The 17,384-nt window shown below is 33.9% G+C and overlaps 1 protein-coding gene across 1 annotated transcript in view; it reads left to right on the top strand.

Annotated features, from left to right (window-relative positions):
- The window catches only part of LOC126882938 (cuticlin-4), a 122,693-nt gene that overhangs the window by 57,651 nt on the left and 47,658 nt on the right, over nucleotides 1-17,384 (top strand). The window contains exon 4 of the mRNA XM_050648014.1: nucleotides 17,122-17,333. Within this exon, the coding sequence (XP_050503971.1) occupies nucleotides 17,122-17,333 (212 nt within the window). The remainder of the gene's footprint in view (nucleotides 1-17,121; nucleotides 17,334-17,384) is intronic.

The following is a 17,384-nucleotide window of genomic DNA, read 5'->3' as shown; positions in this document are numbered from 1 at the left end:
TCGGGTTTTATCTCCAGAGACGTCTATTCTCGAGAAAATGAATTTATGCCAACTCAAACGTCCTCACTGTATTTGTTTATAAGCCAAAACATTGTTTATAACTTTAAAACAGTGCTGAGGCCGCTTAAATAATCCGATTTTAATTCTGTAAAGTGTATTAGATAGGTAGAGAACCTCTTTATGTGTAAAAAAAATTAGCAAACTTCTACATGGGCTACTTTTTCTTCAGACAGTTTTTAAAAAATTTGAACTTTTTTTTAATTTAGATTGCAAAATTATTCTTCAAAATTTATCGGGTCGATTTTAATTAAATTTGGTGAACGATTTAGGTATGTTGTAAGAATTTTCTAAGCGAACTACGAAAGTTCTAAGTGCAACCAAAGTGGTTGAAAAACATTGAATAAAAACAGGCTTATTTTGCCCCCTTATTTTGTATTTATTGCTATTTTGCAGAAAGGGTAATAATTTAAAACATTTGTAACCAGTCGTTTATCATACAAAATTCAATTATCTTTATTTTATTTCCCTACGACTTTGTTCCAAAACGAACCGTTTTAAAGTTATAAGCAAAGAAAGCAGAAAAAAATCGATGTTTTTCGAAATTTTTAAATATTTTAATTTTTTTATTAATGTTCCGGGCATAGTTGAGAAGGAGCATAAGTCAATTATTATTATTGAAGTGAAGGTGTCACCTAACTTTATCTGCAAAAATCCGAATGCCACCTCGCACATCCAAAAATAAACGTTTTTTCACAGATCCGCTCTGGTCTATAACCAATCTCCTATATACATTGTATTAACGACTGACGTTTTCCTGACAGATCGACATTACAAAATTAGTGTTGGCGAATCTTTCTCACAGGACAGGGTTCTGTCCTTGGACCTTTGTTTTTTATGCTCATGCTGATGACACAAAAATATATGCCAATCTAATCACAAACCAGTTAACCCTGCAAAAAGACTTACGCTCTATTTCAACTTGATGTTCCCAGTGGTTACTACCCTTAAATGGGGAAAAACGTGTAGTGCTCCCAACTGGCAAAAATAACCCCATTCGTTTCGTACTTTGTTAATGGGCAGTCAATAGATTAATTGTTCTCGTATAACTACCTTGGTGTTATCGTAAACAGCAGCCTAAGGGGCTATCCATTAATCACGCGAGGCTCGAAAGGGGGGGAGGGGTCCATAAAAAATCACGAAACATCACAAGGGGGGAGGGGGGTGTAGTAATATATCACGTGTATTTATTTTTTCGTCAAACGTGTACAAAAATCGAAAGCAGCATTGGTGTGACTGATTAAAAAATCCCTTTCTCATTAATAATATAATACACCCCAACAACACATTAATTTTCTTTCTTGTCATCCAAATTTCTATAAATAGTTTTATTATTGGATGTTAATGTTAGCCACATGGGATACTCTTCATGGTAATAATTATCTTAAATGCTTTAAGATAAGAAGGGACCCATTGTTTTCTTTTGAATGTATACGATGTGTGTCCACTAGGAATACTGACCCTGCCGCCCTTATTTATGGGTTTTTAGTATTTTCTGATGAATTGGTGAAGTCGTGTCCCTGTGAGTTATTCTGTTGTTTCGGCATTGAATACATGCGTAAACAGGATTGCTAGGTCAGTTTTTATATCTTCAGTAGTTTTGCTTTCAAAAAATCAGTTTATTTTTTAGGCCATGTAATACATATCAGGATATGATATTTACTCTGGGAATATAATATAATAATATATATACAAGGTGGTCCATCTTATTCGCCTCGGTCTCTATAAAAAACGACTTAATATATAAAAAAAATTCTTCACAAAATATACTGGGTCATTAACACTACAATCTAAAAATAATGTGACTTATACAGGGTGCTCCAAAAAAGAGTGGTATATCAAAGTTATATTTTTTTATGGAACACCCTATATTTAATGAGACTTTTGAATTGCCCTTAAAAAATAAGCTGTACTTTTATAAGGGTTCCCTATACCTAAATACAGGGCTTTTTGATTTATGTATCTCTATTTTTATAAAATTAAGGTTTCAGAAAAAAATAAATATATACGAATCTAAGAATCGGCGACAAATTTTTTCTTGGATCTTAACAATATAGAATATTCAGAATATATACATACATTATAATCGATGTTCCTCTTGTACCGAAAGTTGTCGAAAGATTAAACGTATGTTTATTGTTAAAAAATGTTGTACAGTTGGTCAAAATATTAGATTATTCTATTAACAAATTCAATATTTTAGCTCATGTATCAATACTTCAAGTATTGCCCATGCCATACACAACTTCTATTAGTTCTATACGTTCCATTTTTTCGGAACGCTTCCTTATACCTCCTTACCCGATTTTGCAGTCGTCCAGTGGCCTATATACTCCAAAGCCTCAAGAGCATGATGGCAAGATGTTTGCTTCATTTTTCTGCGTTGGTCTCTCGAAATTACTCCAACGTATGAAGGCTTCAAGCAAATTGATTTATGACCTGTATAGCCCTAGCCTGCAGAAGTATTATCAGATACTATTGGAAAGGACATGTCAGCGATGTGCACTGTACTTCTGTACAAAGAAAAAAGCTAAGACACATGTGTTTTCTTGTCACAAGCAATGTAATCTAAACATGTCTACCTTTAAACGTTATTATTGTAGTCTTTAATTTTTTATAATAAAATTAGATGATACTTATATGTGTATTTTATAAATACCTATTAAAAAAATAGATGTTTTGTAGCTCCAAAAAATACACGTGATGTAGGAGTTAGGGGGGGGGTAATCTTAAACGTCACCACGTATCACCAAGGGGGTGGGGGGGTTAAAAAATGCCAAAAAAAACCTCACGTGATTAATGGACTGATCATATTATTTCTATTTGTAAAGGTGCGACCTCCAGACCATATCTTATTTGTAGGTGTTTTTCGAGAGTTTCAATGCAATAATTCTATAAACTTTACACAATTTACGTTAAACCGATTTTTGAATACGCTAGTCCAACGTGGTATCCTGATTTGGTTCCAGACAAAACTTTGTTGGAAAATGTCCAAAGAAAAGCCACTCGAATTCCATTGGGACTGAGAAGACCTTCTTATGCAGAAAGACTTAGTATGGCTAACATAACTTCTTTCGCGTGACCCGTCAAAATAGCCCGGTCAAAACAGCCCCGTCAAAAAAGCCCCGTCAAAATAGCCTCAACACAAAATAGCCTCGACAAAATAGCCCGCACACAAAATAGCCCCGACAAAATAGCCCGCACACAAAATAGCCCCGGTCAAAACAGCCCCGGCTAAAATAGCCCCGGCTAAAACAGCCTCTTATAAACAATTACATAATTATTTATACAAGGTGTCCAAAAACTTTTTTTTAATTTAAATTATTTAACAAAAAGGAAGAATGTATTTAATTTATTTAATTTAAAATGCATTTTACTGTTGCCAGGGAAACAGAAAAAAATGTTTATATCATAAATTAACATTGATTTTTGCTTAACTTCATTGTTCAAACTTCCAAGAGGCAGGAAAGACAGGACTCGAGTTCTCTGAAAAGACAATTTTTATTTAATGTGGTTAAGATAAACATCTGAATAGAGGATAATTACCATTTCCAAAAAAATGTATTTTTAAGGAATTATTTCATGATGAATTCTGAAGGGAGCTTTTTTTTCGGGGCTATTTTGTCGGGGCTATTTTGTCGGGGCTATTTTGTCGGCGGGCTATTATTCCGCGGCGATTTTGTCTGCAGGCTATTTTGTCGGAGCTATTTTGTGTGCGGGATATTATGTCGGGGCTATTTTGTCGGAGCTTTTTTGACGGGGCTATTTTGACGGGGTACCCTTCTTTCGAACTTCACCGACAACATGGTGACTTAATTACCTACCACATTATGAAATATTAAAATTCACTTTCGGAAATTTCGATAAAATGTTTACCATAAACCAAGATGAACGCCTCATAGGTAATCAAAGAATAACTTTTCTACAAGATCAAGACAGAACTTTTTACCTAATAGAGTTTTTGAAAGCTGGAATAACGTTAGTGATAACTGATAACTTTGTGTCTACCCCCTTTACCAACGCGTTTTCTATCTAGACTTAACTGTTTTCTATTATGGTTAAAATATTGTTTTCTTTTAAACCAAAATTGTTTTTTGTTTTCTTTTGTATCTACTAGTACATAGGTTACTTATGTAATTTCTTTGTTTTTGGGCATAATAGATTTATGTCCTTGCTTATATATGTATAACAATAATAATACATATTATGTGAAGCATATATGAACAGAAAATAGTGTCGTAGGTGTGGAACATAAGTATGAAACTTATAGACAAGGTTACTGTACTGTACAATCAGTTGGAAAAAATACATTTGGAGAATTCGAAAATGCGAATATCTGCTACTGACATTCGCGAATGCGGATGCGAATGCGAATGTCCAGTTTTTTTAAATTTGTTTCTATTTTTGTAATGTTTCCTAAATTTTTAATGAAAAGTTAATTGATATTTAGTGTAAATCAATCTGAATCTTAAGCTTTATTACATAATACCAAATAATAAAAAAAGTGAAGGCTGATAATGTGATTATACAAGGTTAAGTTCTATCTATCTATTGCCCTTAATTTGTCCAAAGTTGAACGTAGGCCTCCCCCTTACTTTTCCACTCTTCTCGGTTCAGTGCTAATGCTGTCGATCTGGTCGCTGCGTATCTCTTTAGGTCATTCGACCATCTCGTCTGTGGTCTGCCCCTTCCTCTTTTTTAGTCCCAAGGTCTCCAGTGAGTTATCGCTTCATTCCATCTTCCGTCTCTTTGTCTGCTGTTGTGCCCTGCATATTTCCATTAGAGAGTAGCTGCGTGTTTGAGGTTAAGTTACCTTTTCTTAATAAAAAAAGATGAATAGGTTTTGATTTTATTAACCTAATATTATCTTAAAATTATTTTTTTTTCTGGTTTTCATATTCGCAAAACATTCGCACAAATTTCGCGAATGCGGATGCGAATGCGAATATGCAAAAACATGCGAATATTCGCGAATGCGAATGCGAATACGAATATTCGTTACATCACTAATCCTGATAAGTATACATACAGGTCACTGTCTGACTACTTGATTAAACTATTCTTCATTTATTCTTCATTTCTTTTTCTTCTATTTTCTCAACCATTGTACCAACAAAAGCTATATTACTTCTATCTTCTGGGTGTAAAATATCCGATGGTGAGATATTGGTGGACATGCTTAAATAAATATTCAAATCGACTTATCTCATTAATAGCCACCTATTGGTATTACTGCTTCGATATTACTTAAACAACCATAAACGAAAGTGAAATTTGGGTCAAGATGAAATATCAATAGAGGTATGAAATAACCGCGGAACGCGTATGACACTCGCGCCAATCGTCAATGATTTCACTTTTGTTTTTTTTTTGTTATGTCATGTCTCCGTTGTTTTATCAATTTAATTAATAAATACCTGTACGTGCATGTTTACTACCATAAGTGCCTTTTTAATTACCAGGCACTCAGCACCTGTTGTTACGCTAGTTAGACAAATACTATGAATTTGGCGAGAAATATAAATAGGTAACAATACACTACAAAAATTAAGGACTTAGTTTTTATTAGTAATTAATTATTGGTACTACAGGTAAACGCAGTTCATGAGAGCAGTAAATCTTCTATCTATCTAGAAGCGAGGTTCCTACAGACTCTGCCGCTTCTCGCATTTCGACCGCCATCGTTTTCTGTCCATCCATTCGTCTTCTTTGATGGCTCTATCTTTCATGATGTTCCGTACATTTTCTTTTCAGGCAACTGAAGGCCTTCCTCTTCTTCTTCTTTGGTGTGGTATGTAATTTAAAGCTTTCTTTTGCCATCTATCTTCATTCATTCGTTTCACGTGACCACACCACATTAGTTGTCTAGTTTCAATTCTATCTACACTGGAATATACAGTATGTGTCCTCCTTCTAATATCTTCATTTCTGATGTGATCTTTTTTAGCAAAGAAGCAGTAAATAGACTAGACAAAGCAGTAAATCTTGAAATGTAAAAATTCTATTGTTCTAGTTGTCTTCTTCTTTAAGTTGTCTCCCAATCGGAGGTTGGATATCATCATCACTATCTTTACTCTATCTACCGCTGCTCTGAAGAGTTCTGTGGAACAGCATTTAAACCATTTCCTTAAAATCTTCAACCACGACATTCTCCTTCCTCCTATACTCCTTCCGCCTCTTAATTTTCCCTGTATTATCAGTTTTAGCATTTCATATCGCTGTCCCCTCATTACGTGTCCCAGATATTGTAACTCTTTTATTTTTATTGTGTTTATTTTTTCGCATTATTTGCCCATTTCTCGCAATGCTTCCGTGTTCGTCTTCTTCTGTGTCCTTGCTATTCTAAGCATCCTTCTGTAACACCAGATTTCAAATTCAAATGACTGTAGCTTATTTATGTGTTATTGCTTCAATGTCCAGCTTTTAAATCCATATTGCAGTATCTAGCATATAGCATCTCAAAGCTTTTACTCTCAGTTCTAATCTAAGGTATTTGTTGCCGAGCATTGTTTTCATTTTTACAAACGCATTTCATACTATTTTTCTCCTGGTTCTTATTTCTGTTGTTTAATCGTTTTTTTTCTGAAATCCAGGTTCCTAGGTATTTGTATTTATCGATCCGTTCTATTGGCACATTTCCCAAATATATGCTTGTTTGTATGTTTGTTTTCTTAGTTCTTATCATGTATTTGGTCTTTTTTATATTAATTTTTAGTCCATATTCTTCGCAGAAACTGTTTGTTTTGTTTAGTAGTAAATACTGTTGTTCAACAGAGCTTGCCATAATATGTTATTATTATTATTATTATTATACTTAAACAAGGGCAGAGGGACAAGTCCCTATTACGCCCAAAAACAAAGAAATGACATAAGTAACCTACTACTAAATACAATATAAACAAAAACAGCAACAACAACAAAAAAAGATACAATTTGGGTTTACATAAAAAAAAGATTTCAACTATATTAGAAAACGGTCAAGTCTGTTTTTAAATATGTTGTTAGCATAGGTGTAACCAGGGGGGGGATTTTGGGGGCTGTAACCCCCCCATTGGGATGTACTTTGAGCTCTATACGCTTAACACCATAGCCCTCAGAGACCTTCCAGTAGTTGTAACCCCCCCCCCCTTTCAGGTAGTTGAAACCCCCCCTTAGGATCAACCTGGTTACGCCTATGGTTGTTAGAGGGGGCTGAGACAATGTTATCATTCAGGTTATTCCAAATATCGAAAACTCTATTTGGTAGAAAATTCTATCTTGATCTCGCACAAAAGTTTTCCTTTTTAAGTTTAAATTGGTGACCTCTAAGGCGTTCATCTTGATTGATGGTGAATATTTCATCGAGATTTCCGAAATTGAATTTTAATATTTTAAATGTGGTTATTAAGTAACCACGTTGTCGGCGAAGTCCAAAAGAAGTTAGGTGGGCCATACTGAGCCTTTTTTTATAGGAAGGTCTTCTCAGTCCCAATGGAATTCGAGTGACTTTTCTTTGGACGTTTTCTAACAAAGTTTTGTCTGCATTGAAACTCTCGAAAAACACCTGAATAAGATATAGTCTGGAGTTCGCACGTTTACAAATAGACTGAATATGGTCGGACCACGTTAGGCTGCTGTTTACGTTAACACCGAGGTCGTGATACAAGAACACTGAATCTAATGGTTGTCCGTTAACAAAGTACGGCACAAGTGGATTATTTTTACCAATTCTAAGCACTACACATTTTTCCGCGTTTAAGGGTAGTAACCACTGGGAACACCAAGTAAAAATAGAGTCTAAGTCTCTTTGGAGGGTTAACTGGTTTGTGATAGGATTGGCATATATTTTTGTGTCATCAGCATATAACGATATTTTACTTGAAACATAGTAAGGAACATCGCTGGTATAAACCGTAAAAAGCAGAGGTCCAAGAACAGAACCCTGCGGCACTCCACTTTCCACTAGCCTGTCCTGTGAAAAAGATTCGCCAACTCTAACTTTGTAATGTCGAGCTGTCAGGAAATCGTCAATCCAACATAATAAAGTACCGCGAACTCCGAAATGTTCTAGTTTATGTAAATGTTGGTTTTAGGAGTAAAATAAATAAAAAGCACGGTTGCATATTAGCTGCAAGGCAGTATTATAAGCTTACAGCTTTGTATCTTTTTCTATCTCTCTCCCTCTTGTCGTTTCCCTATTTCTGAGGATCGTAATTTTCTTCAATGGTTCTAACACATTTTCTCCATTGGTCTCTATCTGAAACTGCTCTAAGAGTTTCCCAGAATGAGTAACTTACTGAATTCTGAATTTGGTCAGAAATAAACAATTGAGCTGGTTTGGACACATACAACGAATGGAGCAAAAGACACTTACAAACAAAGTACATGAAGCCAAAATGGGAAACAAAAGAAAAAAGGGAAGGCCGAGGAAAACATGGATGGACCAGATCCAGGATATAGGTGAAAGGAGACACATGAGTATAAGAGATATGAAGAACCTGGCCACCAATAGAAGCGCTTGGAAGAAATGGATAAAAGACGGAACCCGACATCCGACGCCCTGAAAGGCGCTTAGGATTATGAGAAAGAAGACGAAAAAGAATTTGGTCGGATCATCTGGTTTTCGACCGTGCTCTTCGTCTTCTCCCCGGGCCGTCTCCAAAAACAATTAATCTCTCTAAATTGTCGTCACTTCTATAGTACGAACTATGTGACCAAAGAATTGTAGTTCTGAAGTCCTATTTTCGATATTGACAAGTCTGCTAAAACAAGGGCATTAAAAAACTAGAATCATTCCTCCCTTTCGGTCTATTATTATCCGTCACACAAATCTGCGTATATAATTCAAAGTTGCTTAGAGAGGTTTAATTTAAATTTTGTTTCAAATAGTTCTACTGTTCTAGAGACTGCTTCAACACGTCCCCATGACAGCAATATAGATGACATGACATTTTAGTTTTTGTTCCTTCTAACTTGACGAGCTTACTGCAATCGATGAGCCAAGGAGTGATCAAAAGTTTAAAAACACGATACAGACATAACGTGTTTCTGAAATTCTGCAACATTCGGAAAGTGAGGATAAAAAGGTATTTTAGAAGTCATCAAAAAGATCAATATGAGGAATGTTATTTAGAGCTTTTTAAGAAATTCCCTCTTCAATGTTTGTTAAATCTTGAAAAAAACTTTAGTCAGATGTTGAAAATCAACAGCATTAGACGTTTTGGTGATGAAAAAATGGAGATTACATCGCATTCACAAATTTGCTGAAGGTCAGAGGCGTAGCTACCGCCGTATCAGCCGTATCAATTATACGGGGCCCCCGACATTCAGGGGTCCCAACGCGGCATGTCGAAACAAAATTCTATTCAAACAATTGAACAAAATATTCTGCAATTATTTCACTTTTAAAACGCTTTGACACAGTGTACATATATTGTTGAGATATCGACATTTTCGTGTAATGGATTCTTTATTATAAATTATATTTATGTACTGTACAGTGTACAGGTACCTATCTATTTTCTGCCTCTTGCCGTTCTATAACAACAGAAGTTTTTTGTTTCCAAGCTATGTACTTCTTATTGTCTATTCACCGTTGGCTGTGTGAGACATTGTATAATGTATAATGCGAAATTGCAATATTTGTAATCGCTTAACCTTTGATAAGTTGAAACATTGAAACACTGTGTATTGTTTGCGTATATTTTCGTGTAATCTGTTCTTTATCTAATTATATTTAAGTATATCTATTTACTGGTCGCTCGCCGTTAAAGAACAGAGCTTTTTTGTTTTCGTTCCTTTTCAATGTCTATTCACCCTTGGCGTGAAAAAACTGAATCTGTTTTAAAACAATTTGTCTCAATTAAAATCTGATTTTCAACTTTGGATTATTAGAGTTTATTAGATTTATTATTATTATGTATCTATATTTGAGTGTTATACGCTGAACTTATTAGTTCCTAAGGTTGTATTATGCAATTTGCAATTTATTTAAATTTTGCAATATACAGGGTGTTTCATTAATAATTGGAAATAGTTTAAGTGTAAATTCCTGGGCTCAAAATATGTATTAAGATTTAACCCAAATCACCTAGTCTGAAAATGCTTCTTACAGAAGCTAGAGTTTTTTTAAAAAGGCGTCTTGTAATTTGTTTTTTTGTAATACCTCCAGAACGCTTCTATTTAGAGAAACCAAAACTGGTACGCCTATTTATCTTCCTTTTTATCTTTTACTTTTAAGCCTCTTTGACACTGGATTATTAAATTGTGAGGTATTCTAGTAATAAAAGGTACTCTTGCTTTAAGTCGGTAGGATACACCGTTTTCTAGAAATGTCGATTTGAAAATTTTGTGTTTTTTAATGTGAGAAAAATTTTCAAAAAATCTCTATGACAACAAAAAACGAAAACTTGTATGTTTATTCCAGAGATGAATCTACATATTTCATCAATTGCGAGTTTCTAGTACCGGTCATATGCGTTCGTTTTGAGTAGGTCAACGGTTATTTTATCGCCTTATTTTTTGTGTCTTTAATTTTGAAACATTTTTGACACTAGATTATTAAATTATGAGGTATTCTAGTACTAAAAGTAACTCTTCTTTGGGTCGGTAAAATACACCGTTTTTTTTAAATTGTTTTAAATTTTGATCAAATTCAAAAAACGAAAAAGTTTCTAATCGACTTTTCTAGAAAACGGTGTATCCTACCGGCTTAAAAGTAAAAGTAACTTTTAGTACTAGAATACCACACAATTTAATAATCTAGTGTAAAAAATGCTTAAAAGTTAAAGACAAAAAAGGTATGCGATAAAATAACCGTTGCCCTACCCAAAGAGGACGCATATGACCGGTACTAGAAATTCGCAATTTATGAAATAGATTCATCTCTGGAAGATAAATACCCGTACCAGTTTTAGTTTTTCTAAATAGATGTGTTCTAGAGGTATTTCAAAAAAACTAATTAAAATGCACCATCTTCAAAGAGCTCCAGCTCTTTTAGGAAGCCTTTTCGGAGGTGATTTGTGTTAAACCGTAATGTTTTGAGCCCAGGAATCTACAGTTATAATATTTCCAATTATTTAATGAAACACTCTGTATTGTTTTGTTTTATTTCATTATCTTTTATTTTGTAATAATAATGACGATTTGTGTAATTTCAGTAAACTGTATTTGTTGTTTTTTTTCCTACGCTTTGTCTATAAAATTGTAAAATTTTTAGTGAAAATTAAGTATATTTTTATTCTATTCTATACACGCGTTTTTGCTGCTTTTGTTGAACATTTTTTAGCACTATTCCATATCAGTCGTGGAAAAGGGCCCCGCGACAACCTTTGATAGGTGGCCCCTGTGGGGCTAGCTATGCCACTGCTTAAGGTTAAAAACAAATACAGACATAGAAATGTAAAAAATTTTCTATATTTTTTTATACTCACATATACATAGATGTTTATTCAAGGTCCATCTCGCGACGGAGGTCGGTAATCATCATAGCTATTGAGACTTTAGAAACGACTACTCAGAAAAATTCATTTGATGTACATCCGTACCATTCTCTCATGTTGCGGAGCCATGATATTCAACGTCTCCCTATGCTTCATTTTCCTTGGACCGTTCACTTCATAATCAGTTGGAGCAAAGCTGCTGCATAGCACCTACATTCTTCAAAATAAATCTGAACGAGGCACTCTCGGTATGGAGGGGAAAATGATGAAATATGGACAAAAGGTTGTCTCGGTTTTTAAAAAGGGAATACTTAATTGCAGTTAGTTGCAATGCCTAACTGAAACCTTCAAATACTTTGGTGTCCAAATAACATCAAAATCACAGGATTGTTCAAGCAAGATCAGACATTAAACAGTTCCACTGGATATTGTGGATTAATAAAATAACAAAAAAAATAACAAAAAAAAACATTTTAACAAATCAGAAATTAAAGTCATGGAATGAACTAATAGGAGACTTAATATGGTAAGAACGATATCTGGAGAGAAATGAAAATTGATCTAGACATACTAGACACAATTGACGCCAAAAGACAACTGGTATAGTCCCCTGCAGAAAGTGCCGCCTGGAAATAGATAAGTATAAGACAAGGTATAAAAATGGACCTCCGCCTCGGAGGTAGAAGAAATTGAGGTAGACCAAGACGGTCCTGGAGAGATGTCGAAGATACAATGACCGCCAGAGAAAATTGAAGATTGCTTCGATACAAAATTCTGGAAATTAGGATACAAGAAACGGTGCCAGCTGTAGTAATTAGAAGAGAATCGAAAGAAGAAAATATTTTTGATTTAAATATATTCAAGAACGTTGTAACATCAGTAATAAACAGTTGTTACTTAAATGACTAATCTAAAAAATAAACACCCTGATTGATTGGCAACCTTCGAAGTGAGGACAACTCTTAAAAATAAGAAATGCGAAATATCTATTAATAATCTTTTATTTTAGAAGATTACACTCTCGTCATCGATGAGACTGTTTCCTCTTGGCAGTATAAAATCCCGTTTTATCATCACTAATAATTAGTAAAATATTTTTTTAAATATATTTAATGTATTAAATCACAACTAGTAACCAATTAACGGTACAATAGAACTTGATGTATGTGGTATCAAACAAGGTAGCGTCCTTGAGCTCATCTGCATATAAAAAATAAACAGTGAAGTATTTGCTGGCATTGGCGATGCTAAATTTTATTTGGCGATTTGCTAAATTGGTCGACCGTCAACATTCTAAATAAACAATTAATAAAATTTCATATCAATAGAATCAATTATGTTGAAGGTTAATGAATTAATTGTAAGGTTAAAATTGGAAATAAACGCATGATTAAATTTATATTATTTGTCATGTATTTATCGTTGATTTGTTAAATTGTAATTTTAACTATTAGTCCAGCGAAATAAAATTTTTCTCGTGACACATCCCCCTCCAGGCCGAATCCAAATTTTTTGAGTAGTATGGACATCTATATTAATAACCTTTATGTTTCCTGCAGCCGATTTTAATATACATAATTATAAACAAAAAATGAAGATCAAAAAACGGTAAATTTTCGCTTTTTTCGTCTACAATCAAAAAGTTAAGCATTTTAAACAAATTTGAGAGTAAGAAACTCATAAATCGTCTAAAAAATTTCAATATAGCGTGCGCTGAATATGTCTATCCTTATTGGTTGCTTAGAAAATTGCAAAATAAATCATAAGTTTTGAGTTTTTATAAATATTCATAACTTGTGTAAAAATTAACTTAGAACCTTCTTATTACACGAATTGTTGAGACTTCTGGTGCCTAAATTATATTTTAAATTTCAAAGCAATTGGTCAAATAGTTTAAAAGTTATTTAATTTGTTTATCCCAAATTCATTTTTTTGCAACACTATAAGTCAGATAATTATGAGGCTACAGTAAGCCTATTGACAGTTTATGGAAGAAGAACATTTATACTATTGACTTAATTAAAAAATAATGACAAAAAGTAATTTTAAACAGTGTAAAATTATTTTGCAAAAACACGTCGATTTTTTGCTTACTTATAAACAATTAGAATAACTTTTTAACCTTTACCCGTAGAAAAATTAGTTTTCCATATTTGGAAAAACTGAATTTTTATACACATTTAGAAAGAAAAATAATTGCCCTAGGACAATTAGGGACGAAGTTGCCCCCCCCCCCTTTTTTTAATTCACATGTTTTTGCAAAATAATTTTGCAGTATTTAGAATTATTTTTTGTCATTTTTTTTAATTAAATAAATAGTATAAATCTTCTTCTTTCACAAGCTGTCCAAAGTATTACTGTAACTTCATCATTTTCTGACTTACAGCGTTGCAAAAAAAATTAATTTGGGATAAACAAATTAAATACCTTTTAAACTATTTGACCAATTGCTTTGAAATTTGAGGTATGATTTAAGCACCAGAAGTCTCAGCATTCCGTGTAATAAGAACGTTCTAAGTTAATATTTACATAAGTTATGAATATTTATAAAATCTCAAAATTTCTGATTTATTTTGCAATTTTCTAAGCAACCAATAAGGATAGACATATTCAGCGAACGCCATATTGAAGTTTTTTATACGATTTATGAGTTTCTCACTCTCAAATTTGTTTAAAATACTTAACTTTTTGGTTATAGACGAAAAAAGCGAGAATTTACCATTTTTTGATCTTCATTTGTTTATAACTATATATATATCATCAAAATCGGCTGCAGAAAACATATAGGTTATTAATATAGATGTCCATACTACTCTAAAAATTTGGTTTCGGTCTGGAGGGGGTTGTGTCACCAACACGATATTTTTCTTCCTTATTTCTCTGAACTATATTTAATGGTCAATTAAAAATAGAAAGAGGTGGCTGTACGTTTCTTTCACATTTTTTGTTTTCCTTCGTACTGCCTTATTTGTTTCGACAATAGGTACATATTATCAAAATTACTGGGACTATCGCGTTTTTTAACGTCCCGTAAATGGGATTATCCCCTTTTTTAACGATCGTACCCGGGGTTCCGAAAAATTCTCCCTTTTATTTTTTATTTATTTTTTGAAATTAGATTAATACCAGTTTTATTATTGATTGTTGGTTGAGGGTATCAACCAGAACGTTTAGAGGCTGGTATTTATTTATTATTATATACTTTGTTAATGTCATTACCTATAATAATTATTATTTTTTATTTAAGTGAAAAATTTTATTGTGTTTCTTTTTTATTAATAGATTTAAATTTAGATGGGTCTTTGCTTGTCTGACTATTCTCTTCCATTCAGGTCTCTCTTCTTCCCTTCTCCTCCATTATCTTGGATTTTGAATTCATGGTTTTCAGGTCGTCTTCTGGGCCTTCCTTTTTTTCGCCTTCCTACCGGCTTCCACTGTAATATCCTCTTTGTCGTTTTTGTATCTTCTTGTTGCTGAACATGTCCGAGCCATGACAGTCTTTGACTTTTTACAAATCTTACAATATCGTACCCTTCATTCAGTTCGTTAACCTCGTCGTTTCTCCTGATTCTCCATTTGCCGTCATCCTCTTGCACCGGGCCATATACTTTTCTCAGTATCTTTCTCTCGAATGTCCTGAGTTGGGATTTATCTTTTTTCGTCATTACCCTGGTTTCACAACCATAGATTACTAGGGGTCTAATCAAGGTTATGTATAGTCATTTTGGTTCTTTTTTCTTTTGTCTAATAATTTCGATAATTTCCTGCCCATAATGCTAATACTAAAAGAATCTTTTTACTCTACAAAGTAAATACTCTACAATGTAAAAATAACTTGTTGTAGTTTTTACAGCTTTGTATTGTAAAAGAAAAAGGCTTTAAAATTTCGGACCCCCCTTTAGCTGGAGGGTATGTTTGCGATTTCTGTCCATAATGCTAATACCTAAAGAATCTTTTTGCTTATTCACACTCAATGGACGGAGGAAAGAACTTACTTTTTACTTTTTCGTGTATGGATTCGACTACAGTTTTTCTGCCCAGTATCGGGTTACTTCTACACCCTTTGTATTTGCGAGCCATAAATCATCGAGGGTGCACTGTGATGGTCAAAGTCTGCATACTCTCAGATGCTCCACGTTCTGTATTTCCCCACATTCACAAAGTGCGTCGTTATCTGTCTACAGCTGCCCAATACAGTAGGGGTAGAGGGGTAGGCTTCATACAGCCGGTAGTTATTCTACATGTCTCATTTAACGTCGTGGTGACTTGCTGGGCGTGACTATTCCTGCATATTCCCCTGTTGAGAAACATAGGCCTCAGCTGTTCACTTTAAGACCTGGGAGTTTGGACCCCACTTGCTCCCTTCAAGTTTGCGGAGAAGGTTGTTTCTCGTAGAAACCTTTTGTCTTGTGCTTTGACAGTGGAAATTATATGTTAGTGATCGGTCTAGTATCACTCCAAGATATTTGGGCCTATCAGTATATTCCAATCGTTGTCCCTCCCAAGAAACATTCAGTTTTACATGCGCCAGATGGTTGTTGAGATGGAATGCACATACTTGGATTTTAGTAGTGAGATGAACAACAATATTATATACATACTTTAAAATTATTTTTCTACGACCGTTTAATAATATGCTCATTATTCGCTGTTTTTGAATAGATAATAACACCCATTACTTTACTCGTGAGTAATGGTTCATTACTCACGGGCTGAAGTTACTCACGGGTCATTACTCACGGGTTGAAGTTAGATTCAAGTGGTGCATGGCACTTTTAATATACCTATTAGCAAATAAAATTACTTAAACTTGTTTATTTAATAAAATAGTCATGGTAATTTATATCAACAATTAAATTCGAAAAATATTTAAAGGATTCTTAACTGTAACAATGGGTGCGTTCGGACGACCACAGCGGCTGGACAGCTGAGCCAGCAGTAGCTGTCAGACGTCACCGCTGGAAGCCAGCCGCTGAGAGATTTACTAAGCTTTCCCTATCACGGCTGGATACAACCACTCAGCCGATTTCTGCTGAATGCCAGCCGCTATGGTCGTCCGAACGCACCCAATGGGTTACTATATTTTTACGTTTAAATTTCAACATTTGACATTTTAAGATTGACGTTATTCAAAGGTAAATATAAACAATCGCTATTAATTCCGTAAAAGGGCTTACGGATATGAAATTTATATCAGTAAATTCTGTTTTACTTACTGTTAATTGTACAATAAAATTTTTATTGAGAGCACACGTTCCTTTTCGTGTAATTGCCTTAAAATATGTCTTATTTTTAAAAGCCACCTCCATTCCATGACACTAATGTCAACTGTCTGTTTCATTGTTTCGTAAGCGGGCAATTCTAACAGTGTTGCCATAGTTATATAAAATATGTTTTCTTATGAAAAATAAAATCCTTCGATTTTGAATAATGTTAGTAGTTAATAATTATATTTTCTACTAACCCAAATAAAAAAGGTTGTAGAAAAAGTATAGTATTCTACTTGCATGTAATGACTAGGCGAGTGTCGTAATTCATCAGAGTGAGTAATAGCCATCATTACATGCTCGTTGAATAATATACTATTATTTTAATTTTTAATATCTAGGTACTAAAATGTTCAACACACATGTCTTTATTTTAGTTGCACCTGAAGTTGCGTCGGATGTTCGAGTTCAGTGCAATAACGATCAAATCGTTATAAACATCGGCACCATCTCAGGACGATTTAATGGTATGGTTTATCCCAGAGGACTGTCCAAAAATAGTTCTTGTTTGGGCGAATGGATCGAAACTAAAACACCCATTGAATACACTCTACCTCTTCGAGGCTGTAACACAATGAGCACTGATTTGGTAAGTACCTAGTATTTTATTATTCATATATTTATTATAAGTGTCGTATAT

Source organism: Diabrotica virgifera, chromosome 4 (assembly GCF_917563875.1).
Source record: "Diabrotica virgifera virgifera chromosome 4, PGI_DIABVI_V3a".
NCBI classification, from domain to species: domain Eukaryota; kingdom Metazoa; phylum Arthropoda; class Insecta; order Coleoptera; family Chrysomelidae; genus Diabrotica; species Diabrotica virgifera.
Note: the sequence above shows the minus strand (reverse complement) of the source record. Positions and strands in the feature narration are given on the sequence as shown.